The following is a 27,864-nucleotide window of genomic DNA, read 5'->3' on the forward strand; positions in this document are numbered from 1 at the left end:
TTTTAAAATAATATAATTATTCTTATTATGATTTATATTATACTAATATTTTGTTGATTTATTAATCAATTTAATATTATTAATTTATTTTATATATTTAATTTATATACACAATTAAAATGCTGTATGTAAATATCATTAGAATGTTTAGAAAATATGAAATACATAAACTATGAATGTTATTCCTAATAGATGTGCATAATAAGTAGTGCTGTCAAACTATTAATCGCGATTAATCGCATCCAAAATAAGTTTTGTTTACATAATGTGTGTATACTGTGTATATTTATTATGTATATATAAATACAAATACATGCATGTATATATTTAAGAAAAATGTTGTTTATATATTAAATATATTTATATATAATATAAAATATAAGAATATGAATATATAAATGTATAAACGTAAATATTTTCAAAATATATACCCTATGTGTGTGTATTTATATATACATAATAAATATACAGATTACACATATAATGTAAACAACAACTTTTAATTTGGATGCGATTACTCGCGATTAATCGTTTGACAGCACTAATAATAAGCATAAGTGAAAACCTGTGTATGCTGATCTCACCTGTCGTCCATCGCCAGGGTATATTCCCGACATGGTGGTGGATTAACCGGAGGAGGAGGCAACAGTTCGGTCCAATTCATTGGGTTCTGTTTGATCTGTTTAGTTGATCGCCCACCTTTTTTCTGTCCTTGACTTCCTGTAAAGCAAATAAATAAATACACATTCAGTGTGATACAAACAGCTATATCAACTCCCAGCCTACAGTGCCATCTGAACTTATAAATTAATTTGATTGCAAACTAAAATGCTTTAATAAGTTCTGGTTCATTTCTTTTTCTGTTTGTTTGCGAGCTTGATGAATGTGTGAAACAAATGGCACTTTTACACTCAGGAGAAGCAACATTAATGACACCCACACCATAATTTATGCAGTGTAAAACGCTTATGCGCATTATCTCTCTATTTGTAATTAACGTTGCGCTCTCCATCAAAAAATGAGTCATTTTTCAAAACTAACACTCTCCATTGCCCAGAGGAGAGGTAGAGAGAGAGCATTAAAAAGAGAAACATTGGAGGCCAATTAACAGAAAGGAATTAAAATTCAGAGCCAATGAGCTGTGAGGACCTCCACGCACTCAGACCCTCTCTTTAATTACCTGAACTTCAAATACAATATAAAAATAGACACGATGCATTACGCCGGCAGCCTTGCATACGCCGCAGAATGGGCCTCATTTATCTTTGTCCCGCAACAAACACCGGCTTTCTGACAACATTATCCCCCCTTTCTTTGAGTCGGATGGATGAAAGCTGGAGTAATTAATGACGGTGTGGCGAATCGCAAAAAGGGAGGGGGGATATCCTCCAAATCAGAAACATCCCAAGAAAATGCGGCAGACCTTAGAAATCTACAGGGAACATGGTTTTAACTAAAGGAATTAGGACTGAGAGAGAGATTGTTGCTGCCGTTTAAGATATGCGCTCGTGCACCTCAAAAATCGCGAGGAAGAATCGCCTCCTTTTGTTCGGACGCAAATGTTTCTCTTTGTTCCCTGGAGTTTCTCAACAATGAGTGAGCGATTTGTAAATGTCCTGTTTTGCATATGATTTACTGCCTCTTAAGTGATGAAAAGGCAATGAAATAATGGAAATGAGAGGAAAACGGAATAATGCAATAAATTCCAGGCTAACCGTTTAGGAGGTTATGTCTGCAGATTTTTATGACAACTTGGTTGGTTGGTTGGTTGGATGGATGGATGGATGGATGGATAGAAAGAAGGATGTAACGGTACACATATTCAGTGACAGATCGCTATATAGAAGCCTCAGTTCTAATGGCAGCGCGGAGCACGAGCGAGTGCGATCATCCCTTTCTCTTGAACATGAACTATCATCTCATGCCTCATGTAATCGCACAATCAGTTTTTCACTCGTGGAAAGATGCGATTAAAACAGCCTGTAAATAAAATGTCACGTAGCATTTAATTTACCTCAGGCAAGTCATCAGTGTCCACAGCTCGTCGGTTCACCAGAGAAATGAAGTCTAGAGTATTTCGCGAAATATTAGACTAGGCTATATACTAATTATATTTTACTTTACCTGTTAGAGATATCTTAATCTTTTAATGTATATTTAAATAAATCTTTCATGAAACAAGCTATGACAGCCACCGTGTAAATGATTATATTTCAACAACAAATAGAAATTGAGCACAATTTACACATTTGCATACATTTTTTTATTTTTTTTTTATTTGAGTGTTGATTATTATAGTTAAAAATAAATAGTAATTAAATGCTAACCCTGGAACAACATATAAAACTTCCAAATTTTGCTTAATCGCAATTGCAAAGTTTAATCGGAACAAATAATCATTGCAGTTAATAGTGTTCACCGTCTGTTTGATTACGTGTAATTTGTAACTAACTGCATGATTCTTACTGTACATTTCTGCTATAGTCACCACTAATAACCTACTCCTCAATATAATGTAGAAACTTAAAATTTTCTATAAAGCTGCTTTTGTAACCTTATAGTAATGTAAAAGGGCGCCCTATTGTTTAGAGCAGAAGCTGAGGTAGATTTTTAGGCCTAAAATTTTTTTTATTATTATTATTATGAGGTCGATTTAAAGAAAATTCAATTATAATTAAAATGTATTTAAAGAGAGCAATTTGTTCAGTAAAACAAAAAAAACCCCGAGGTACATACCGAACCATCATGTTTGTGTACCGTTACACCCCTAATAGATAGATACATAGATGGATGGATGGATGTCTTACCAGAAGTGCTGCTCCCCCTGTCAGAGCTGCTGTAGGTTCCTCCTGTGAGGACGTCCTGGGCCTGGTTATAGGGGATGGTGCCTGAGATGGGCCCCTCACCTCGATAGTGGTCTAAGAGATTGCAGTCAAGAGATTTTGAGTTTTAGTTTTTATCATACATACAGGTGAGGCATTATGAGCCAGTCCTTTACATACCAGAGTAAATGAAAAAAAATATATTTTGTGAACTAGACAAATGAAAGCTCTTATAAAACGTAGACACTTCAATGCAGAATGCTTCGGAGTGGAACATCAGACAGTTGAGTGGTAAAAGGTTACAAAAGGGTTCCAGTCATAAACTGTTATGACTTGTTGGTGACTGGTTTCAATTGTCTACCAAGTGTGAAATATCACACCCACATGCAGTTAGATTCATGCAAGTTGAGTCAAAAAGCAAACACAATGACCTTTTTAGTGGCACAATATGAAGCAGCAGATAATGGATAGCTTTGAGCTTGAGTTACATTACAACTTATTTGTACAGTAATCTAAGATCTCTGGCTTCACACTGTTCTGAGACATCCGACACTTTACAGTCTACTCTTTACCTTCATCCCCATCCAAACAGTAAAACAACAGCTATAAATATGGATTAAGTTTACTAGCAGAGCACAGAGTTGAATTACACATATACGCAATATGAGCAACCGTGACGAAAAAAAAAAAAAAAGGGGGGTTAGAAAAAAAAAAAAGCCACGTGTAAAGGTGCCAGGGAGGCTATTAGGAATCAAAATCATGTAACGCTTTTATTGTGGTCTGAATATGAGGAGACAATAGAACAACAAGACAAGAAGAGCAGCAATTTGATGACGCACCTTTGTGGTAAACCGAGAAAAACATGGCGTGGCTTTCTTTGAAGAGCTTAAACTCTAGTGTTTAAAATCAAATTTAAATAAATCTGCCTTAAATTTTCTGGGACCGCGAGGAAATCCACAAAACTCACCCTTGTTCAGTTTGTTTTGCTCCATGACGTTATACTGCAGTGGCGTGTTGATGTCGACCTGTTTTTGAGGCGTTCCCTGGCTGCTCTTCCAACTCTGCTTCTCGTTAAGGTCAGCACTTCCTCCTCCACTTCCGCCGCTGCTGCTGTTCACGTTGTTGTTGGCCAGGCTGGACTGGATGAGCTGGGTGGTGGCGTAGGGCGTAGGTTGACCACCAGGCCCCAAGAATCGGCCGTCCTTCAGGTTGGGGCTGTTGAAGGTCTTCATCTCGTTGATCTTGTTGGAGAGGTCCACGTCACTATAAAGGCCCGTGTCAGGAGCCAGAAGGTTGCTGGCCTTGTTGTCCATCTGGTTGCTGTAGTTGGCGATGCAGTCGGCTGGATGATAGAAGAGGAGTAAGAAATTTTTTTGATAGCCAAAGGACTGTTTAGGATCTAAGAATAAACTTGGATTCTGATATGTGGTAGGTATTGATGTACTGATCAGACTGCAGTGCTTTTAAAATAAGGGGTCATTTACAGAAACTCGTGGAGTGAAGACACTAGGTTGGTTTTAATATATACCGATTAGCTTTATACCAACGAGAATGAAAAAGGACACTTGAAACCTGAAATTTAGACGATAATGTCGAATACTCGAAATTCATATACCAAGATAACACTTTTCATGAGAATCCCTGACACTGTACCACAATCCTCCTCCTCCTCCTCCCTCGTCCACGACACAAGCCAAGCGTGTCACTTTGAGTTTCCCGAGAAGCCACGAGAAAGGCATCCCAGCTCATCAAGCAGGATGTTCCAACACGTCCGAATCAAAAGCCTCCGAAACGAGGAACGCTGTAAAAGACCATCCTCTGACAGATCCAATTTTCCCCGGCTCATAAAATATTCAAATCCTCCCCGGGATCTGAGCGAGAAGCTTGGCGCGTAAATACCACGGCCTGCCATTGGACGGATTTCGAGCGTGGCTCGTGTTTCCATAAGAAGAAACGGCTCTGCACTTCAAAGGTTGACGTATCAATGATAAAAGATCCCATGGAATGAGACAAACTAAGTCGTCTTTCCAGAGAAGCCCTGTGGGTACTGATCCGGTTAATATCCTGGAGATTTTTTAGTATTTGGCACACCAGGCAAGCGGGTGTCAAGCTTTTAAAACGTCATGCTGTGAGAATCACTCAACATTTATCCTTCATTCCTGCTTTGATGAAGGCGACAGGGATAAAATCTAGTGTTAGTGAAAACACACTCCCAATAAATGGATATCAAAGGCAAAGCCAAGCTTTTTGGGTTAAGAAAACCCCATCTACGGTTTCTGTGGATGGTCTGAACAAACACAAAGCCTAATCCTCAGGCCTACCCATGAACATGGTAGCTAATTTCTTAAATTCAATAGAAAGACATTTTCTAAAAGGATTGGATGCATTTAAGGGTTCTGTTATGAATGAGATACTTTTAGCCAACGGCTTAGTCGCACCAGCTGATAGCTGAGAACAAAAAAAGGTCTTGTAGTGACATTTAAATATCATTAAATGAACCAACAGTGACACCGCTGTCCAAACTAAGAGTTGCTTTGAGAAAACTGGGTGACTGTGTATATTAACGTGTGTGTCTCTTTGGACTTGCGAGTCAACCTGCCGTTCTTTTGTTTGTAAAGCAACTTGCTGACTCCTGAAATAAAGCCACCTGGAGGTGCTCCATCACTCCTTCTCTTTCCTCGCCCTCTCTTGTTCTCCCTCTCAGGTCTATTTTGACCTCTGTAACGGCTCCTGGTTTCCTGAATAAGCGAGCACTTAGAGAAACTGCATTAAAATGTTCTAACGGCAGTATGGAAATCAGACGGCTGATTGGATTAGCTGGACTACAGCCTGCGGGGCCTTTTCAATATCGGCCGCTTTTATTTTCCCTAAAATGTCCACGTTCCAACAAATTACACACACAGTTGTGTGTCAAAGCAAGGACACGATACTTGCGCTGCATTCCATTCAACTTGGAAAGTTGAAATTTCCAACTTGGATAGGTGTACTAGAACGTACTGCTTCCAAGTTGGAAACTTCAGTGGAAATGAACAAGCCCAAACTTCAACGAGATTTACGAAAATGTCATTGCACATACAGTGTGGTGTAAGGGGGAAATCTGCACTGTTCATGGTAAATGATTGCTTTAAATCAATTTAAACAAGTCCTTGAGTCACAGTTACCATAATAAAACCTGTTTTTCTAGTCGTTAGCAAGTCTTTTCCTCATTTAAGTAACAAACTCTTCCAGAAGTAGTATTTACTCATTTGTCGCTTTGGATAAAAAAGCTTGCTGAATGAATAAATGCAAAAAATCTCTAGTTTTAACTGTAATTTTCCCACTTTGAATAGAGCATAGCATTATGCCTTTGTACACTACTACGACAGCTAGACTCCTACACACACACTCACCTGGGCGGCTGTAGGTGGCCAGGTTGCTGTCGCTGTTTCCGTTGCTGCCGGTGCAGCAGTTGATGGTGCAGTCATTGTGATTGGAGCAGCTGTTCGGCCATGTGTCTGCAAGCCAGGGCTGGGTAGCTGGTTCACCTATATTCAACAAACCTGGCCTGGAAAACACAGACACATGGTGATTTATTACTAATATTAAATTGATCATGATCAGTAGTGTTAAATGCTGTTTCTATTTCATTTTTGAACTGTTATTGCCACAAATCAATCAATCATCAATCAGTGAGCCTGACACAGCACCACCGGAACAACCACTGGTGTGAGTTTTGGGGCAGGGTTAATAGTTTGTCTGACCAATGGCAGGCAGAGGGAAGACTATTTCGTTTGGTGGCACAGAAATGACACGCTTCAGCTTTAAACAGGAAGCCCATCCCATCTCCTTCTATCCCAGTGCATCTCTCAGTGCATTAGGCTGTATCTGTGGTAAATGGATTGCGTTTGCTTGACTTGCTCATGGCTGATGACACCGTTTCCCTGAGGCCTCGTGACCGTTAGATCTCTGTGTGGATTACCCAAGTGCTGGAGAACATTGCTGCTCCAGCCTGGGAAAGAAAAACACAAATGAACCCAGCCATCGCTAAAGGAAGAGCTTGGAGCTCCCAGCGCATGCCAGGGTGTCACAGTCAATCAACGTGATCTCAAGAGCTGGAGAATATATGAATTCATCCAGTGCCCATAGTAACCGTTTCTATCAAATCTTGCAGTTAAAGTCATTTTTATTTCAAAACACTGATTTATGTTTGATAGTTAGCTTTCATGATAAAACAAGGTCACATTAAAATGCTTCTGAGTAAATAAAGAAGATGAGGGAAAAAAAATTTTCAGGGACGGTTATCAAAGACACAAAAAGAACATCAAAGAAAGAGTTTTGTGCAATGAATCTTCAACGTGATGCTTCAAAGTAAACGTGGCTTTCTCTTCTCTTAGTTCGTTCCGTATCCCTGAAGCATGGTGTGTCTCTTTCTTTTATTTTTCTAACAGACTCTTTAGCTTCAAAAGGCTTAAACCTTTCCTTTAGGCAAGGGCAAAGACCTGCTTGATTAAAAGCTGGACTCCAAAAAAACGACTCGACGGGAAAGACACACACTAAGCATCGTCTGCAACTATCTGAATGATGATCCAGTGTAAACGGTTAAATGAATTGGTTGGAAATGATTGCATTAGCAGGGTAGAAACGGAGAGCTTTTGTCTCATCTGGGTTCTGCAGGGCTTCGTCTCACTGCACAACCTCCAAAAATGTCTTTGCAAAGACAAAAATGCCCCCTAGTGTCAATGAAATGCAATTACACTACAGTACACACCCTTCACACGGACATTGTTGGCTTGTGATAAATATTAACTTCGAGGTTTTAAGGTGTCGGATCACAAAATGTGTCGTTTTTTTTTTTTTTAAACATCTCACCTTCCAGCACTGCTGACGGCCTCTCCTCCTCTCTGATAGGCCACTGTAGATAAAAGAAATTACATTAATGAAGAAAATGTGCAATGAAACAAATATCTTGCTGTTCTTTCAAATTTTACTTTTGTACTCCACAAAAGATAGTCATATAGTTTCCAAAAACGTGGGTGAATAAGTGATGGCAGATTTTTGATTTCTGGGTGAGCTATCTCTTTAATAGGCTCATCTAAACATATTTTGTTGGCCTTGTATTTTCGTTCATATCTCACAAGTTCCTGCATTTCGCTTTAAAGCAGTGAGCGTGTGGAAATAAAGCTTGTTTGGTTTGCTACTAAAAACAAGCCTTCTCTTTCTCAATCTTCCCTCCCCTCTCATCTCTTTGATAAAAACCTCCCAAAAGCAGGTGAGTCAACAGCGGTTACAGAAAGATTGCACGAGATGAGAAATAATGAAAGGGTCTAAGCGTCTTTCTCTGGTATGTAAAAGTCATCCGCGTTCAGTCCTCACGCTAGCCGGCTCCTCTCTTCGTCTAATTGGCCACGAGACTTGTGACGTCACAGTTTCCCATCCCGTCCGAAGGGGACGGCGCCGGTGCTTTGATCAGCCGTTCTGCCGGTTCTAACAGCCCTCTTTAGTCAAGCACTCTTCTCTTTAAGCATTTCCTCCCTCTCTGTCTTTTATTTTTGACTTCTTTTCATGCTGACAAGTCCATGCGACTGAAGTTCTCTTTGATTATCCATGTAAACTCTGACCAGGGTGCCTTTCTTGTGGGGGATGTATTTTTAAAGAGAGGCCGTGCCTCCCACACTTCGCCTGTGTCAAATCTGTGCAGAACGAACGTGACTGAAGGGAGTGTTGAGGGACACTTCATTACAACGGCTGAGAAACATTATACTGCCATGCGCTTTCCAACTCCAGCGGGCAGGAAGTCGTCACACTCTAGGGATTGTGGGAATTCTGGGCATATGTGCTGTGAGGGAGGTGTGATTACCTGTGGGGGTGAAGGTGAAGGAGGGCACTGCAGACACACAGAACAAAGAGAAAGAAAAAGAGCACATTAATTATTCATCAGATTCGTAATTATTATTCAAAAATTAATTATTCATCAGAGCAGAGCTATGCATTAAACTTAAATATTTATGCAGTTATTGGAAAAAGTTTTCAAAAAAGCACTTGCGATTATATTTTACAGTCTCTGATGTAACGAGTCTTTTACCAATTACTCCGAACATTGAAACTTCATCATAAATACACAGTTCATTTCATTCTCCTTGTCGTCTGAACTCTTGTGGGTTTATGTGTCTGATTAATTGTGTATATATCAGAGACAAGAGGAAAATATTGATAGCTAAAGTTTCTGAAGAAAATGGCACCGCAATGCTAGGATTTTGTAGATGGTTGCTGTTTTAGCATGTTGATATGGAGCTGCTAGGGTGTTCTGGGAGGTTGTTTACTGGGCCAAGCTAAAAAAAAAAAAGAAGCTCACTTTACTATATTCTGGTCCCTATATGTGACTTAATTATAAATTGAAATAATTTTCCCTCTATATTATCTATTTGTATCATACACTAAATGAAAGCTCTACTGATACTTGCCACAAAATCTCCACTAAATTAGTCATTTAAATATTTAAACATTATAATATTTATAGTTCCTATATATTTATATATCATATTATACATTAAATAATATAATTTTATTAATAATACATTTATATTAATGTAATAAAATATAAAACAAATAATGACAATAATAATAATAAAATAAAAAATTACATTAATAATTAATAATAATAATATTATTATTATAATAAACACAAACATGTGACATGTGAATTGCAAGAATTTGGCTGCACTCTAACGGTGTATTTTATTAACTTAATATTAAATATTATGATCTATTATAATAGATTTAAGTTAATGTATTATTATACATAATATAATTTTGTTAATAATAAATGTATATAACAAACACAAATAATAATAATAATATTAAAATCATTAATTTTAAATGATTATAATTAAAATAAACATATTTACATTAACAATTAAATACAACAATAATAATAATAATAATAATATACTCAAACATGTGACATGTGAATTGCAAGAATTCGTGCCAGGCTGCAGTGTAATGGTGTAGTTTATTAACATTGACTTAAATCTATTATAACATATGCCCTCGGTCTGATGTGAAATCTAGTTTCTTTCATGTTGATCAAAGGCTTCAATAAGCAGATGAACACGGCTGAATCAATCTGAGCGATATGGGGTCAGAATTCATAATAAACAGCCCATCAGAAACATCAAAGTATCTGTGCAGGAAGCTGTTGCGCGTGATGCCGTCAGGATTGTTTTTTGGCAGCGTTACACCGATACATCAGAATTCAACACCTGCTGTCTTCACCTTCTCATCTTCACGTATTTACGGGAAAACAACCTTTAAAATTGTCAGCCGCTGCCGTCCTTTTCAAATGTCACGTTTATCGTCTGCGCTCGTCTGCTTCTTGGCAGTGCTTTGAGAAAAGATGAGTCTAATAGATTGGGCCGTTTTTTGATGATTTTATCCTGTATGCATGAAGGTTTTGAAGCAGAAGTAGATTGATGCTTGGCAGGCCAAATGCAGCATGGGAAAAAGATCATTTGATGGACGATAAATAAATCAAATCTCAGGAGTCTGGGGATGATCAGTGTTTTTAAACAATTTAACACACATTCACAGCTAAACGCACATGTACATCACACACACACACACACACTGCACGACTATCCATCTCTCCCCATCACCCTGTTCCACCCGGAGAACAGATTACCACTTCATGTGTTTACTATTATCCACCTCTGCTCAAACACGTTCACGCTCAAGAGACTCGCAGCTACCGGTTCAAATCATGGCAACCTGTGCTTTCTCGTGGATTTCAGAGTAATTCAGGAAGCGGGAATGAATATATATATATATATATATATATATATATATATATATATATATATATATATATACACACACATACATACTGTACATACATACGTACATATATTTTATTTTAGTAAAGTTTGCATTCTTTAAAGTGCAACATATAGTTTATATAGTTATATATATATATATATATATATATATATATATATATATATATATATATATTCTAAAATATTTCATATTTTATACTAACTTTAAAACTTTCATATACCTTTAATATACATCACATAATTTAGTAGGTTTTTAATTTGCAATAATAAATTCATGAACGTATTTCTGATACGGCATACAGTATTTTTTGATGGAAAACGATGGCATACAGTAATTTGTTTGGAATTGTCAATCTTTATAACTGAAGCCTCCAAGACAAGATAACTTGGTTATAACTAGACTTGGAGACGACTAGACTAGATAATGTTTAGGTTTGCAAGCCATAAAAGCAAATATCCACACGCAAAGCTTAATGTTAAGCCATGCAAACCGTTTTTGTTGTGTTGTGTGTGTTTTTTTTTTTAATATATATAATTCCGCTAACATTTAGAAAGAATGTCTCTTAAAAAGCTGCCTGTCAGTCTTGTGCGGTTGTTGAAACAAGATGTTGTCGAGTCATCCTGGTAAATGAATTCAGGTGCTCTCAACCTTGAAAAATGGACATATTCATTTTGGCTTTTTTGTGCTCTTGTGGTCGACACGTTCAATTAACTTGAATGCAGCCCAGCCTTGGGAGTCTATGAATGCGAACGCTAATGAATGGCTTGGATCTTTTCCTTTAGATTCCTGCCAATAAACATTCCATTAGCTTCATGTCCTTGAGACACACATCGGAAAAAAAAACGGCATTGTTCCGTTCGCCATCTCAGTCATCTCTTCAATGAAAGAGAAAATGGAAAGAAAGCAAAAGCTGCTCTGAATTCAGACTGTAAAGGATCCGCCACGATTCATCTGGGTCAAGACAGGAAACTGCTTTTTAAAACACGGGAGCACAAGAGAAAAATATGAATTCTGTGGCTATGGATCGGGCTTATCTAATTTAGGAAAAGTATCCTCATACCAGCTTTAATAAAAGAGGCTGATGTTTGGGATTAAACCTGAGATTACAAAGCAAAACACAAGCAGCTGCTGAGCTCGAGGCCAAACACTAAACCAGAGACACTACCAGCGAATGAAAGAATAGTTGATAATGAAACCATTAAACATCTGCCTCTGACTAACGCACAAATTCACCTGGAATGTTTCTGTTTTAGATGAGACACAGGCCACGCCTTCTTAATGAAAGCTCGGGGATTCATAATTATTAGGTTGGAAGTGACTAACCTCCTACTGATGTTATTTTTGATGCGTTTTTAAATCATTATATGCGAATACACTGTAAAATCAGTCGTGTAGCACCAGCGCTAGAAGAGAAATCAAGTTTAAGCTGGCTGGGCTGACCTTTGCGGATGCCGGCGTAGCTGCTGCTGAGGCCGTTCCTCTTCTTGCGGTGGCGGTACAGCCAGATGCTGAAGACCATGAGGATGATCCAGCAGGCTGCGCCGATGCCCGCGATGAAGGCCGGCTGACGAACCACGTCTGAGATCTGCTGCGAAATCGTATTGTCATCGTCCAGCGGCGGCGGAAGAACACGGCCTGATGAGTCTGAGATAAAGAAAAAAATATTTGACATAAACCATAACACTGATGCAATAACTAAAGAAACATTTTAGGTCAAATAAACCTGTGGAATGCTGTCAGTTTCAGAAGAAACGATTTGTACATAAACCAATTGGTTAAAAAAATAAATAAAAATGAACTGACAATTAAAAATAAAACCAATTAATATATCAAACAACAAAAAGATAATTGCATTATATAACTTTTTTTGCATGTCACAGAACTTAACACAAAACATTCCTTTAAATTTGTAAAACTTTTTTATATAATTGTATTTAATAAAATAAGACAATAAATAAATGTATAAATAAAAATAATATTTATATAACTATTTATATAACTATTTTTTTCTGCATGTCACAGAACTGTTTAATGCAAAACTTTCCTTTAAATTTATAAAACCTTATACAGACAATATTTATAGTTATTAATAATAATAGTAGTAGTAGTAACAACAGCAATAATAATTATACTTGTCAAAAATAACACTTAATTTGGTTACACTTTATTTTGATAGTCCACTTTAGACATTCTACTAACTATAAGTAAATTTGTAACTGCATGTCAACTGCATGTCAACTAATTCTCATTAATTTGCAACTACATGTCTACTAACTCTCAGTAGGGTAGGTTTAGGGTTAGGGTTGTATGTTGTGGACCCATCAAAATAAAGTGTTAGAAGATATTAAGCAGACAGTCTACTAATACTCTAATGACTGCTAGTTGACATGTAGTTGCAAAGTTACTTACTGTTAGTAGAATGTCTACAGTGGACTATCAAAATAAAGTGTTACCCTTAATTTTACTTCAAACATAAAACAGCAACAGAAAAGAACATTAATAAAATCACTATTCAGTTTAATTCAGAGCTGTTCCTTTTCTTCACGATGAATAATGTGAATCTGGCTAAATACTGACTCAGAACTGGAATAAGAAGTTAGAATAGAAAGTAAAAAGTGAGAGCTTTTATATATTATGTAAAAGATGAATTATGAATGACAAGCCGCTGTCTGGAAGAACTGCAACCAACAAAGCAACTTCCCTTCTGTGCTGTCGCTCTCGGTTGCCCTCTCTTATTTCTACATTAAAGAGAAACTAGTGCTGTCGACCCAAAAGAAATCTCATTCCGTTGACTTCCTTTCTTTTTTTCATCTTTTCCCCTTCCTCCCTGCGTTTCATGTGGGCGTCACTTTCATCTTTTTGACTATGTTCAGTTTTCGTCTTGTTTTTTTTTAGCTGGGGGCAAGCAGGTTCTCCCAAAACCTGAGCATCTCACCGCGCTGCACTCCCTGCTCTGTCTTTGTGAGTCTGTCCTCTGTACTTCCTGTCTCAGAGGTTTTGTTTGTTGTTTGGTTGTGACTGAGACTCCGCGGAGAGGCCAGGCCAAGACAGGTGCGTAGGATGCGGAGATGCAAGAAAACCCACGGTGTGACAAATGCTTTTGAGACCTGCGTCCTCTGCTTCCGGCGGCGTTGTGAGGCCACAGAAGCACACTCAGCAGGGGAATGGAAGCAGATCAGTCACTGCGTTCAAGAGGAGCGGAGTGCATTCATCCCACACTGCACAAACCCACTGCTGCTCTCTACTGTGTGAGGTTACAGTTCAAACCGCTACTACCAAACATGTTTCAATGGGAGACAAGTAGAGTATTACCCAGAATACAATTCAATGCTACTCAAAAGCTTGCAAACAACATAAAGCAAAAATAAAACAACTATATATCTGTACTACTGTTCAAAAGTTTGGGGTCGTTTTTAAACCAAGTCTCTTATTCTCACCAAGCCATTGTTTGTTTGATCAAAAATACAGTAAAAACAGTTATATTGTGAAATATTATTAGAATTTAGAATAACAGTTTTCTATTTGAATATATTTTAAAATGTGATGCATCACTACTCCAGTCTTCAGTGTCACATAATACTTCAGAAATCATCCTAATATACCGATTTGCTGCTTACGATTTTTTTTTAATCAATGTTGAAAACAGTTGTGCTGTTTAATATTTTTGTGGAAACTGATATATTTTTGTACTGGAAGTAATGACAAATTGCTTCCTTATTTGTAAGTTGCTAAATTCTGAATTCACCCTATAATACCCAAGTTACTTTTCAAATAATGCATATTCGTTTTCTGTTTACTTTTTAAGTAACAAATACAAAAACCTCTCCCTTCGTCATAACGGTCACGTGGACCAACATAGTGTGCGTTTGCGTGCACAATATACTGCTTACTATTAAAAATCAGCTTGGTCTAACACTAAACCAACAGTTGATTTATATCAACGAACTGTTGATGAACTGTTTTTCTTAGTGTACTTTACTGTATGAGTCTCTCTTTGTGCATCCAACAGGGTTTCAAAAGACCATTTAATCTCTTTCTGTCAAACGACTGACTATAAACTAGTTTCTGACAGCAGTGATTGGCATCTTATTAAAAACAGATTTGCATAACCGGATGGCCTATTATCCACCTGTATCCATTGGCACAACACCAGGCTGCGTCACAATCATTTCCATTCAGTGCAGTTTAACCGCTGCCACCGATGTCTCGAGGCTGAACAAGTTAAAGCTGGTAAGTTAATGGAGAAATAAACTTAATGCAATTAAAGGCTTTGCAGCACTAAAGTAAACTGCACTTTACTTGACGTCTCCTTTATTCTCGGATGAGAATGTGGACTCTGATAAGGCTGTTTTTGTAAATTACATACTTTTTGATGGCTAACCACAAGGCAAGTTACAACCGTGCCATTCACAAGCGTAAACGGTCCGTTTTTTAAAGAGCAGGCCTTAAATAATGGCCATTATCACAAACCTTTCCAGCCATAATAACACAGCCGGGTGTTAAAACAGGCCGGTAGCTGCTATCAGAGTGTTTGTTGTGTTTCTGTAACCCGTTATCAGATGAATCAACCATTCATATTGTGCTCTTCTTTAGCTGCTGGTATTGAATAACAGCTGTCCGGCATAGTCGAGCGTCTTGTTTAACCAGAGTAACATCCCGGTCCGACTCACCCAGCTGGAAGGACGTAGCCTCGCTCTTGACCCCGGGACCGGCCCCTGTGCTGGCTGCCACCTCCACCCTGTACGTGACCCCTGCGAGCAGGCCGGGAATCAGAACCGAGTGTGTGGATCCATCCACTGTGCGGTTAATGTGGTATCGGCTTTCATTACCCAGACACCAGATCTGAGGAGGTAAAGTAAAGAAAACATGATAGGAGACAAGCAGTTAGCACTTAATAAAACATTATTTATGTTGAATAACAAGTCTGTTCCGAAAGAGTGAACCTTTTTAAGTGATACTAACATAATTTTAACCGGTCAAATGTTTGGGCACACCTACTTTATGATTAATATTGTGGAAATTCCAATAGTCTTTAAGTCTTTAAAACTCTTTAACTATGAAATAACACAAATCTAAGTATAGAAATGTAGTGTCCATTAAAAAAAAAAATCATTTTATTTTTATTTCTTCTTCTTCTTAGCATTATGATTAGCATTATTATTAAGGTCATTTAAAGCATAAATAGTGATAATAATATTTTTTACACACAGGTTTGGACACACATGACTGAATTTATGCTTCACACGATCCTAATAATAATAATAATATTAAAATAATAATAATAATTTCAAGCATATAAATAAGTCTTTGAAAAAATATTATTATTACTATTTATTAATTTATGCATTTCTATATTTTGTCTACAAAACATATTTCAAGAATTTAAACAAGTCATTAAACCAAAATCTTTTTAATATCATAAGAGGCATAGATTCAGTCAAGTGTTTCCAAACCTGTGTATAATAATAATAATAATTATTATTATTATTATTATCATTATTATTATGTTTAAATATAATATTATGTTTAAATACCTTTATCATCAAAATACTTTGATCATGAGAAGCATCAATTCATTAAAGTGTGTCCAAACTTTTGTGTTTGTACAAACAGACAAATTGTTTTGCTAACTTTATCGTTGTTACATACAAATATTTCTCGTCTGAAAATAATGCACGACTTTCCTCAAAGCTAGTTAGTAAATCTATTTGAATGTTTCCGTCAGCCCTCTTGCATCAATTCACACACTATCATGTAGCGCTAAAGTTGAAACGTGTCATGAAAACAAGATACACCACCTAGAATAACACTCCCTATCTGTGGTACCGACATTCCGTCATTCCGTCTTCATGTCAAAGGTCTGATTTTCCCTGACATAAAAATGCAGTTCTCTTTGTTTTCATTGCGCGCACTGAACCCTGGTCTGTTTCCTCCTCTCTGGAAGCTCAGCCAGCCGTGGCGTCCAAATGAGCGTCAAAGTGTGTGCGCGACCCTGTGCGTGACCAGAGCTCGGATCAGCCACCCTCACCCTAACACAATCACAGGCCCGGCAGGGGCCCATTCACCGGGGTGAAATGTGATATCGGCTCTCTCTGGCCGTCTAACTTCGATTATAAGGTCAGCGCCCTAATCTACGCTGAGGTCTACACAATGACGCATACAAAAAAAATCTTTTTTACATGTTTTTCTATGCTGACGTCCCCTTTTTTGGAAATGCTAACCAGATTTAGAGGTAAAAAAAAAAAGTGGGAAAAAATTATGGGGAGAAAGTGAGGTAACGAGCGAGGACGTTTTGGGGTTCTGAAGTTCTCCTGAGGCACAATAGGGTAGGAAAAATAAGTGTACAAGAAAAGTGATTAGCGAAAAATCCTCCTCCGCCCAATTTAACAAGCATGAAATTACTGACTACCTTCTTTCAACTGCCTGAAAACATTTACCTGGAAAATGAACTGGGACTGAACGACTCGAACCGCACCTCTTCTCGTCAGCCGCGGCCTACGAACTAAATACCGAAACACCGCAAAGCCATTAAAATTTAAGAGCCTGAGATGAATATCGTATGAGATGGGCTCTGTTATCTTGTTTGGACATGAAAAGCACATGCAGTTGCCGCAATTATATTTGCTAGTATGTTTTGCAAATGACTATATGCTAGTATGATTGCGTATGACTACAAATACAAAGCGGACATAAAAAGACACAAAACATCTACAAAAAACATGTTTATAAGCAACGTTTTGGCACACTACTAACCAGTCAAAAAGATATTTTGTCTGAAAGTAGCCCTAGTCAAAACAACGTCCGATACTAAAGAGAAAACAAAGAGAAAGAATGCACAGTAGCTAGAAAATTGATGCCACAACTATATTTGTTAGTATGTACAATTGCGTATAAAATACAAATCGGACACAAAAAGACACAAAGCATCTACAAAAAAATCTTATTCATAATTTGCAAACGTAATTATCTTATGAAATAGAATGTAGCATGTTTATACGGTAATGTTTTGGCACACTACTGAGCAGTCAAAAAAAATATTTTGCCTGAAACTAACCCTAATCAAAACAACAACCAATACAACATTGTACTTTAGTAAAAAGAAAATAAATAAATAAATAAAAACATACAAGACAGAAAACTAGCTGTTATATTTGTTTAATTCTATTAATAATTAATTATAGATTTAATTATATATATATATATATATATATATATTTTTTTATTTATTTATTTATTTATATATATTATAACTGTATTATATTTATAATAATATTACAATATAATAACATATTTATATAAATGCAACATTATCATTTATTATTTTAATTTATAATTTAAAATGCTTATAAGGGAATGATTTGGCATAAATACAATAATGAGCCTACAAAATAAGTCAAATCAAAAGAAACAAACATATCAAAACATTCCCTATGATCACATATGTCTGGAAGGCCATTGTGGTAACACCGCACGTGAACCACTAGGTGGCAGCATGTTACAACATCTAAATTCCCCAATGAAAATCAAGCCATTAACCATTACACTCTCAGCATTCGTTCAGCAGCACATCATAAAATGAATGGAGTGTGAGCCAGTAAGTATAATTTCCTCTTCCACTTCCTATTTCCTTCCTCTACTACCATCCTTCATCCTGTTGTTTTTTTTCATACTCTCTTTGTCTCTCTCTCTCTCTCTCTCTCATTGTCTGTTTCCTGTGGTTCGTACCTTGTACTCCTGCACCACGCCATTCTGCTCCTCCTCCGGGGGCGGTTGCCAGGATACCAGAATAGCTGTGCCGTTGTCTCCGCTTCCCGTTACGATGACCCCCCTGGGAGCAGCGCTGGGTGCTACGATAAGAGACACGAGTGGGATGTTACACACACCTTACAATATACATGTGTTCTGCATGTGCATATACACCTTCTTAACACCTTCAATTATGCAAATATAAAGATTTCACATGCATGTGAATATGTTTGTGCATATATATATGTGTCTGTGTGTGTGTGTGTTCTCTGAAACACATGTAAGCACTCATTTTAATAGCACACACTCAGCGGTATTAGTGCACTTAAATAATGAGCGGCGACTGCCAAGTAACATGATTGGACCGTCCCAGTGCCAGATGCCAGCAGAACGAATACTTGAGCTCAGGGTGAACAGAATGTTGTCACTGGACTTCATTTCACATAACTATTATCCACTTAATACATAAATGAATGTTAACACAAAGCCCTGGAGTGAAACATTTGCTTTGTGTTTGCTGTCTCTGATGTTTTGCATTTCAATTACATAAAAAAGTAGGTGCGCACACACACAGGCAAATTTGGAGCAAACCAAATGGCTGGCGTTCTCCAGAGCCACAGACGCCACACCCTCAGAACAATTAGCACAGCAGTTGTTTGAGCTTTCGGTTTTTGGCTTCTTGTTGGCTGCTTGGCTTTCGTGAAGCGTCTTAAACGGCCCACTTTGCCCTCCCTCATGGGCCGCAGACCACACGTTAACATAAATGAGAACTACTGAATGCAGGCGAGTGTCTTTCTTACTCTAGAGGATTGCACGGGCATGCAGAAAGCCTGAATGTAGCCTGTGAATGTGATCAAGCCAAACCCAAAAATAAACTCAGTGTCTTTCTATTTCCTGTCCGAGCGGGTACACCCAGGCGCAAATGCAAAACACTGTTTGATTTTGCCCAGGAATGTGAGTGCAAAAATATTTATAATAATTTATATTCAATTTATGTTATATATGATCATTTTTAGTATTTTATTATAATTTTAATAAAATAAAAAGTATTATAATTTATGTTTCACAAAACTAAACCATATGTGAACATAAAATTTAAAATTGCGCATGAAAAAAGAAAAACTGACTAAAATATATTACATTTGTTGTTATTAATATAATGAAGTGCATTAAACATTACATTATGTAAAGATTTCCTAAACTGTGGTTCATAAAGGAACTGCAGGGGGTTCATAAATTTTATGAAAAGCTAATTACGTAATCCAGATTACATGCAATCAGTTACTACCCAGCTCTGTGTATATATAAATATTATATATATATATGCACATCACATTGCATTGTGACTTCTGTGAAGTGAATGAGAAAGGAATTGTGGGACGTTACGCTTTTAAGAGCACACAGTCAGACGGCTGGAAGCTCTCCTCACCTTCCTCCAGGGTCTTGGCCACTTTGATGTCACTGTCGGTGCCTTGGAACTCGTTGAAGAAAGGTCGGACTTTGAACTCATAGGTCACGCCCTTCTTGAGCTGGGTGACGACTGCGCTGTTCTCCCCCAGGGTTCGAACCTCAAACATGGCCCATTCTACACGCTGCTGAGCGCCCTCTGGGGACGGCCGGTACATCACCTTATAGCCCTGAATGTACTGAGACTGCTGCTCGACCTACAGGCAAGAACAGGGCAAAATTGAAGGACAAAACCACTTTGGTGCTTTAAACACCTGCTAATGATTACCATTAGCATTGTCCAGGACTAGGAATTTTTATGACATTTGTTGCTAGTTAGCTACACCATGCATACATCAGACATGCCAACATAGTTAAATATTATAATGTGCTGTAACTCGTACAATTGCTAACAAAATTATAACAAAACTTATGACTTAATGTCGTTGCAATATTTCTAACATTTTGGACAAAATTCTTTTTTTTTGTGGCTTTATGGGTGTGCATTGAAATACTTATCCTAGGTTTGCAAAAATCAACATTGAATATTCAGATCTGAGCTTTTGTCGACTTCTAATGTGAAATGATTTTCATATCGGAGGTGTTCAGGACTGGGATCAGTCCATATGGCCGTGGAGGGAGGAGAACTGTACACGCTTGTAAAGATTTTAATCAATTCTTGATCCGCCCCAATAAAAGCAGATGTCGTTTCAGCTGTTTCTGATTAAATACGTATAAAGTGCAAACGACCCAAAATGTTAAAAAGTAACATGCTGGGAATACTTCTGTTCTTGTGTTCATGCGTTTGTGGAGTGAAAATCTGTACAGAATTAACCTTGACTTTAGATGTTTAGAACATACTGTTTAATTAACACTAAATTCATTTGTTCAACACCACATAAACTTAAAATTTGTTAAATCTATGCTTAAACTGAGATAAAAAGCAAGTGAGTTAAATTTAAGAAAGATCAATTTAATTGACAAAATATTCTCTTTAAATAAGTCTTATTATTGTTTTAAAATGTTCTAATTGAACACAATTTTGATTCTCAATTATCTATATCTTATGTTTAGGATGTTTAGTATTTCTCTGGAAAACAAGATAAAACACTGATTAAAAGGTGTTTAGTTCCACGTGCCAAGTTGTGACTAAACATTACAATTCTGTCTTTAGTTCCTCACCCTCATGTCGTTCCAAACCTGGAAGACCTTTGTTCAAATTCGGATCTCAAATTAAAATATTTTTGATGAAATAAGAAATCAGAAGAATTGTTGAATATTTTTGTTTTCTTTGTGCACAAAAAGTATTCTTGTAGCTTCACACAATTAAGGTTGAACCACTAATGTCACATGGACTATTTTAAAGATCTCCTTACTACGTTTCTGGGCCTTGAACGTGTCAGTTGCATTGCTGTCTATGCAGGCTCAGATCTCATATTTCATCAAAAATATCTTCATTTGTGTTCTGAAGATGAACGAAGGTCTTGTGTGTTTGGAAAGACATGAGAGTGAGTAATTAATGACAGAATTGTCATTTTTGGGTGAGCAATCCCTTTAACAGAATTCTTTTAACTGTCCCTTTAAAAGAAAATGTGGCGGCACTCACAGTCCACTGGACTCTGACAGAAGATGATGAGAGAATTGTGGGATTGTGGAGGTGAATGACAACATCTCCCAGTTCCCTCTGGATCTGCCCATGGTCCACTCCTTGACTGGTTGGTGGGACGTCTACTCACATAAACACAAACCACACAGAAAATATGAAGCACAAGCATATATGAATACAGATTCGGAGATAATACACAAAACAGAGATACATTTCATAACTCTCACGAGTGCAATATTTAAAAGACATAAAAGGACGCTTGTCTGGGAGGTCAAAGGTGAACTGACCTTGTGTTTTGACAGCGTCGCTGATGGGGCTCGGGTCGCTCAGGCCGTACGCATTAGCCGCTCTCACCAGGAACAGGTAGACGGCGCTGGGCTTCAGACCCTTCAGAACGAAGCTCTCCGTCTTCACGTGATCCGCGAGCGTCTGCCAGCTGCTGCCTGCCGCATGGCTGCCGTCCACACCACACAAATCAAACGTCAGTTTACCCTGCGGCCCAAACTTTGTAGCGAAATATCGCAACTACAAACGTTATTCCAAACAATGAGGTTACTGCAAAACTTTGGGCTTTCAGGAAAGCACGGACATGGGTATGATTATTTATGATATGCCGCAGCAAATGGACTGGGTATTTACAAAACCAACATTTGCTTAGAAGGGTATTCACAAATGTTTGTAAAGCACACGCTCGTACAACCAAACCGACCAATGATAGATAAGTGTAGTCAAATCTGATGATGTCACCTGAAGGCCTCTATGACGTAAGAGGTGGGCGTGGCTCCAGTGTTCAGGTTGGGCTTCCAGGACAGAGACACAGAGGTGCGGCTGACGTCCGTGACCTCTGGTTTGAAGGGGGCGCTGGGGATGAGGTTGGGATCTGTGGGTCGGCCCGGCTGTACCGGAGCGCCAAACTCTGAAATCATAAACACACATGAGTATATCATCCTGTGCAATGATTACACCCAACAAAAACTGTTTAAAAAAAATAGCCTTAAAATTAAAGAAATAAATATCTAATGATTCTTAAAACAAGGTCAATTTACATGCAAAAGACTATATGCAGTATGAGACATTATATGAAATATTAAATAGGTATTAAGTCTTGTTTTTAGAGAAATCTAACAAAATTTTGTGAGTTTTTATGCTTAAAAAAGAAAGAAAAAAAATATTTGCCACTAGGGTAAATAGACTTGTTTTCCCTTTTGAACTATGTTTATTTTTCTCACCCCACTAGCATATAAATCTTGCTTTAAGGACGTTCAGTTATTTATGTTGGAAAACAAGCGAAAAATATTGAGAAAAAAAAAAGTTTTTTTTTTTTTCCCCAGTGCAGCGTTTCGAATTTGCATCAAGAAAGAATAAAAACCAATTACAGGTAGACGAAGGTTTAATTTCAAACTCAATTTCCTGAGGTCCGTTTCTCAGCACCTCTCACTCTATTGTCTGTTATCTTGCGTTGTTGTTGTACCTTGCACCTCCAGGTAAGCCTTCCAAGACGCCTCTCCGCTGGGGGTGGACGCAGTGCAGGTGTACATGCCAGTGTCTCCCAGCTGAAATCAAGAAAAATCCCTCTATTAACGCAAATATGCACATATGCATATACATTAATAATGATTTTCCTACATTCAGCTCCAAAATAACTACTAGTTTGACACTATTGTGTCATTTAACACCAAAATACACAGTGTACATTGTCAAGACGTCTATTCAGAGTATCGCTTTCACATTGAAGACTGAACATTTTTTTTGTCTGCTCGTATGTAATACGTTGATAAAATAACATTGAGCAGATATTTTCCAATGTGTACTATTTAGAATGTATGAATCATTCTGCTTTTATAAATGATCTACACAAATATAATATGTAAAGGTGGCATGTGGAATGTCTGCACCACTAACATTTGCAAACAAAACAAAATAAAAATAGTAAGTTATTTGGTGGACTTACCATACAAAAGATGATTAAAAACAAACAAACAAACAAACAAACAAACACATAAATAAATAAATAAAATTTCTTAAAATAAAATATAATTTTCCTAAACCTGTAGTTAACTAGAGGACTTGCTAGGTAATCAAAATTATGATTAAAAAAAATAATAATAAAACAATGAAATAAAATTGTAGTTTTCCCAAACCTGCAATTAATTGGAGGACTCACTAGGAAATCTAAATGAATGAATGAATGAGCGAGAAAAAAAAAAACACACAAATAAGAACATTTACATGTATGTTCCTAGACAGTGTTGGTGTATGCTAATATCTTAAAGAAAAAGATATATTTAAGAACACGTCAGCCGATCTGTCAGTCAATTTACGGAGGAGGTATGAATGTCACCAGAAATAGGCAGTCTATCTGGAGCGACTGGTGTGCGTGTGTTCGCTTAATGACATGTTCATTAATGCGGACTGCCCGAAGCGCAACAGATAGAGATGCATCTCCTCATTTCGCTTTATCTCTCCTCTATTCTTTAAAAGAAGCGAGACGTCGTCAAGTGAGACATCTACGTTAATTAAAGTCGTATACTGACAGCCCACGCTGCGGGGACCTTTGACCCCCGTGCAGGGGGAACCCGGGCGCTCACGCGTGCGGTCGTGAGTGTGTGTGTGTGTGTGTGTGTGTGTGCGCGTGCGGTGACAGGAAACACTCCCCTCCCCCTCGTGGCTGACGGGGGGTGACAGCAGGAGTGTGTGTTCACACATCAAGACCTGCAGGCTGACTGACGGCTCTCTGAACACTGGCCGTCTGTGTGTGAGATGATGATGTTGTGCTGTAGTGAGGGATGAAAGGAAAGCCTGTCTGATGCTGTACGACACACATGTACGTCTGTGTTCACTCACACACTAACAAAAGAACAAACCTTCAAAGATGCATACATAAACAAGATATTAGAACTGTTTTGCAATCATTAGCAATTTCAAATAATTAAGGATGTACGATCATATATCTATATAGCTATACTGTATCAATACTTTCTACCTGTATTTTATTATTTATAGTGAGGTCCTGCAAAAATGTGTATTTTTGTCTTATAAAAACATCCTTAAAACAAGATCAACTACCTTGAGATACAAAATTCCAGATGATGTGATATGATAATATATAAAATTAATGAGATATTATGTCTTGTTTTTAGAGAAATGTGAATATATATATTATAATAAGTAATTAAATCATTTTCAGTACCCAGTCTCATTAATGAACTAATAAAGTTAATAATGCTCATAAAATAAAATAAAATAAAATAAAATAAAATAAAATAAAATAAAATAAAATAAAATAAAATAAAATAAAATAAAATAAAATAAAATAAAATAAAATAAAATAAAATAAAATAATCAAAACATGCTAATTAAAAGCCACATTTTTATCATGGTAATCATTTTATTATTTTCTCATGGAATGTATGCCCTCGCAAACCACTAGGTATGTGGTAAAAACCCTGGAAATGTTACCCAAACGTGTGCGAAAAGAATTCACAACACAATATTTTTATACAGGGAGCTGTGATTTTTGATTCTGTCAGTGAATCCTGCAGTGCTGTCTCAGATATCTGGGAATAAAACTGCTAACAGCTCAAAAAAAAGATCTGCCAACTTCAGCTCAGAAAGAAACAGCAGCTAACCGCATCCAATAAACCACCCTGCCGCATTCAGAAACCTCCATGAATAAAATATTAATAAAAATGAAAGCGAGGCGCTGGGTCTGAGACGAGCGGCGCAGCACAAAACTGCTCAAGATTCCCTGTAAATAGTTGTTCTGTGCGGTGTGTTTGGAATGGAAAATTCCATAAAAATCTGTTACTAAGGAAAAGCGAACAAGAGAAACAGTACTTTACGAGAACAAGTTGGTTTGGTGCAACAAACGAGCACATGCTCAGACCTCCATACGTGAGCGATTTAATGCATCATGAGGGTCAGAGAGGAGTTTCAAAGCTATAAATCCACCAAAGGAAAAGGTTCCCATGAACCTGGAGTCACGTCCCCTGTTACTGTACATTTATCTGCATGATAAATATGTCAGGCTTTGATGTGGTTCTGACCCCTCAGAGTCACCGTACCTTAGCGTAACGGATCTGCAGGGCTCCCGTGTCCAGCTGTTTGAGCCGAGAGTCGTGGGTGGACACCAGGACCCCGTCTTTCCTCCACAGGATGGTGGGAGTCGGCGTGCCGGTGGCTTGGCATCCCAGGACCACCGTCCCGTCCACAGCCACGGTCTGGTTGGTGGGACCCTGGCGGACGACGGGTGGAGGCCTGTCTGAGATCACTGTGAGAGAGAAACCAATCACTTTAGTGTAAGAGCATAATAACAGTAACAAAATAATTGTATTCCTATTGTTCATTAATATCATGTTGAGTGTTTATTGTATTTAGTTTGCAAATTTTATATAATGGTATATTATGTCATTATTAATTATTAATTATATTATCAGTACCCTTTTATTTACCTTTATTGCTAAAATAAATTAATGAATTAATTCATTCTTTAATTCTTCAATTAATGAATTAAAAAATAGAATAAAATAAAATAAAAACGACGTATAATTAAATAAAAAGTAAAATAAAATAAAAATAAAACCACTTTAAGATCAGATCCAAGCAGCTGAGTCCTTTAAAAGCTAAAACACATCTCTTCCATCTTCATTTGACCTAGGGGTGCTCCGATCAGGACTTTTCACCCATCGCCGATCACAGAAAGCAGTATCTGCTGATACGATCACCGATACTGATCTTTTTTTTATCATGTAGAATTCTTTGAAAATTAATTCCCCTCTTAGGTGACTCTTGTGAGGGGTATTTTTTTAATTTGAGGGGTGGAGGGGGAGGGGTATTTTTAGACATTTTTCAAAAATACATATTTATCTCACTTAAATGTTTGATCATGCACTGCATTTTTGTTTTGACAGTCGTGCAATTGTTGCACAATAGCTTACACACAGCACAAGTCTGATTTCGTGAGCTGTATGTGAGGTTCACACATACTCTGTTTGCAGTGCGTATGCAGTCCATGTGCGCTACGTAAGTGGTGCAGAAGCGGCACTGACTGTGCTTTCACACGAGCCTGCTACTGATCCGTGGCTGTTTACTGCAAACGCAACATTTATCCATTATTTTGATTTCAAATCCAAACATTGTTACTTAAAATGCTTTTTCAGCATTGTGATTCTTTTTACACAGTACAGTAATACAATCTTTCATAGACGTGTTTAAAATATAAGAAACACATTATTCAATGCTTTTTACTTTTGCATTTAGGCCTACTTCTAGATTGATATATTAAGTTGCTCAAGCAAGTGGCAAAACATTTAAACTACTTTTCTTACATTATCACAAACATTCTAAATGAAAACTTACCATTGACAGAAACAGTCAGCTCTACTGCATTTTCTTTTGCATTTAATTCTTTATTACAAGCAATCCTGCGGTTCATAAAGAACTTTGTTTTACTACCTCCACGAGTGTCATCTATTATTGCCTTGTTTATCTAAAAGTGCTCTTTGCCGTTAAACCTAGCCAAAGACCTAAAAACCTAAAGCATCATTTAATTTCTATCTATGTGCTATAGGCCTATGTTTATTTGTGCTATTACTTGTAATTTGTTAATTTGTTCTTAATTACTGGCTGTTACTTGTCTTTAATAATGTTTAAACTTTATATGTATGATTATTTTTGGCTAGTGATTTTTGCTGTGGTATTGAAATTGAAATTTGTAAAATTTAATTGATATCTAAAATATTGGAGTCATAAGCTTATTTATTAGAATACAAGATAACATAGATCAAAAACAATGATATCAGCAACTATTTTATTTTATTTCAGTGAAAATGTTGGCAGGGCAAGCAAGGCAGGGCAGGGCACCCGATCAGGCCAGTAGAAAAAAATCCTTAGCGTTGATCCCTGATATATATATATATATATATATATATATATATGTATATGTATATACTGTATGTAAAACTCTTGTGTACTGCATTAGGCTAAATGAGACTTACCACAGCTGTTACATATTATTGCTCTTTAGTTGATTTTGATTACTTCTATTGTCCTCATTTTTAAGTCGATTTGGATAAAAGCGTCTGCTAAATGACTGAATGTAAATGTAAGATCAGTGATTGTCTTTGTTTTAGTCCTTATAATAATTAAAAAAATATTAACATTATTTTTCTCTCCTTTGTTACTTACTTTTTTCTTGTCTTTATTTTTAAAATAAAACAAAATAAATAAAATGGATAACTTTAAGATAAATAATTTTGTTGTATCAATTAGCATCTGCCGTCACTTAGCGTCTGCAAAATAAATATATGTATAAAATAAAATAAAATAAAATAAATGCATTTAACTAAAAGTGAGAGACCGAAAGACAGGATGAGACAAAGAAGAATAAAGTGAGACAGAACGAGAGACAAAGTCTTAAGACAGAGTCTTAAA

At 37.1% G+C, this 27,864-nt stretch overlaps 1 protein-coding gene across 10 annotated transcripts in view; it reads right to left on the reverse strand.

Moving 5' to 3' along the window:
* robo1 (roundabout, axon guidance receptor, homolog 1 (Drosophila)) overlaps positions 1-27,864 on the reverse strand; it is a 291,617-nt gene that overhangs the window by 10,299 nt on the left and 253,454 nt on the right. For all 10 annotated transcript variants that reach the window (XM_058799334.1, XM_058799331.1, XM_058799336.1 and 7 more), the window contains 15 exons: positions 25,497-25,702; positions 22,904-22,985; positions 22,180-22,348; positions 21,720-21,886; positions 21,433-21,554; positions 19,810-20,044; positions 18,360-18,481; positions 15,305-15,476; positions 12,075-12,278; positions 8,659-8,685; positions 7,671-7,713; positions 6,212-6,366; positions 3,790-4,164; positions 2,808-2,918; positions 585-720 (listed from right to left, as the gene is read on the reverse strand). In XM_058799334.1, coding sequence (XP_058655317.1) covers positions 585-720; positions 2,808-2,918; positions 3,790-4,164; positions 6,212-6,366; positions 7,671-7,713; positions 8,659-8,685; positions 12,075-12,278; positions 15,305-15,476; positions 18,360-18,481; positions 19,810-20,044; positions 21,433-21,554; positions 21,720-21,886; positions 22,180-22,348; positions 22,904-22,985; positions 25,497-25,702 — 2,326 coding nt within the window. The remainder of the gene's footprint in view (positions 1-584; positions 721-2,807; positions 2,919-3,789; positions 4,165-6,211; positions 6,367-7,670; positions 7,714-8,658; positions 8,686-12,074; positions 12,279-15,304; positions 15,477-18,359; positions 18,482-19,809; positions 20,045-21,432; positions 21,555-21,719; positions 21,887-22,179; positions 22,349-22,903; positions 22,986-25,496; positions 25,703-27,864) is intronic.

Source organism: Onychostoma macrolepis, chromosome 15 (assembly GCF_012432095.1).
Source record: "Onychostoma macrolepis isolate SWU-2019 chromosome 15, ASM1243209v1, whole genome shotgun sequence".
NCBI lineage: Eukaryota > Metazoa > Chordata > Actinopteri > Cypriniformes > Cyprinidae > Onychostoma > Onychostoma macrolepis.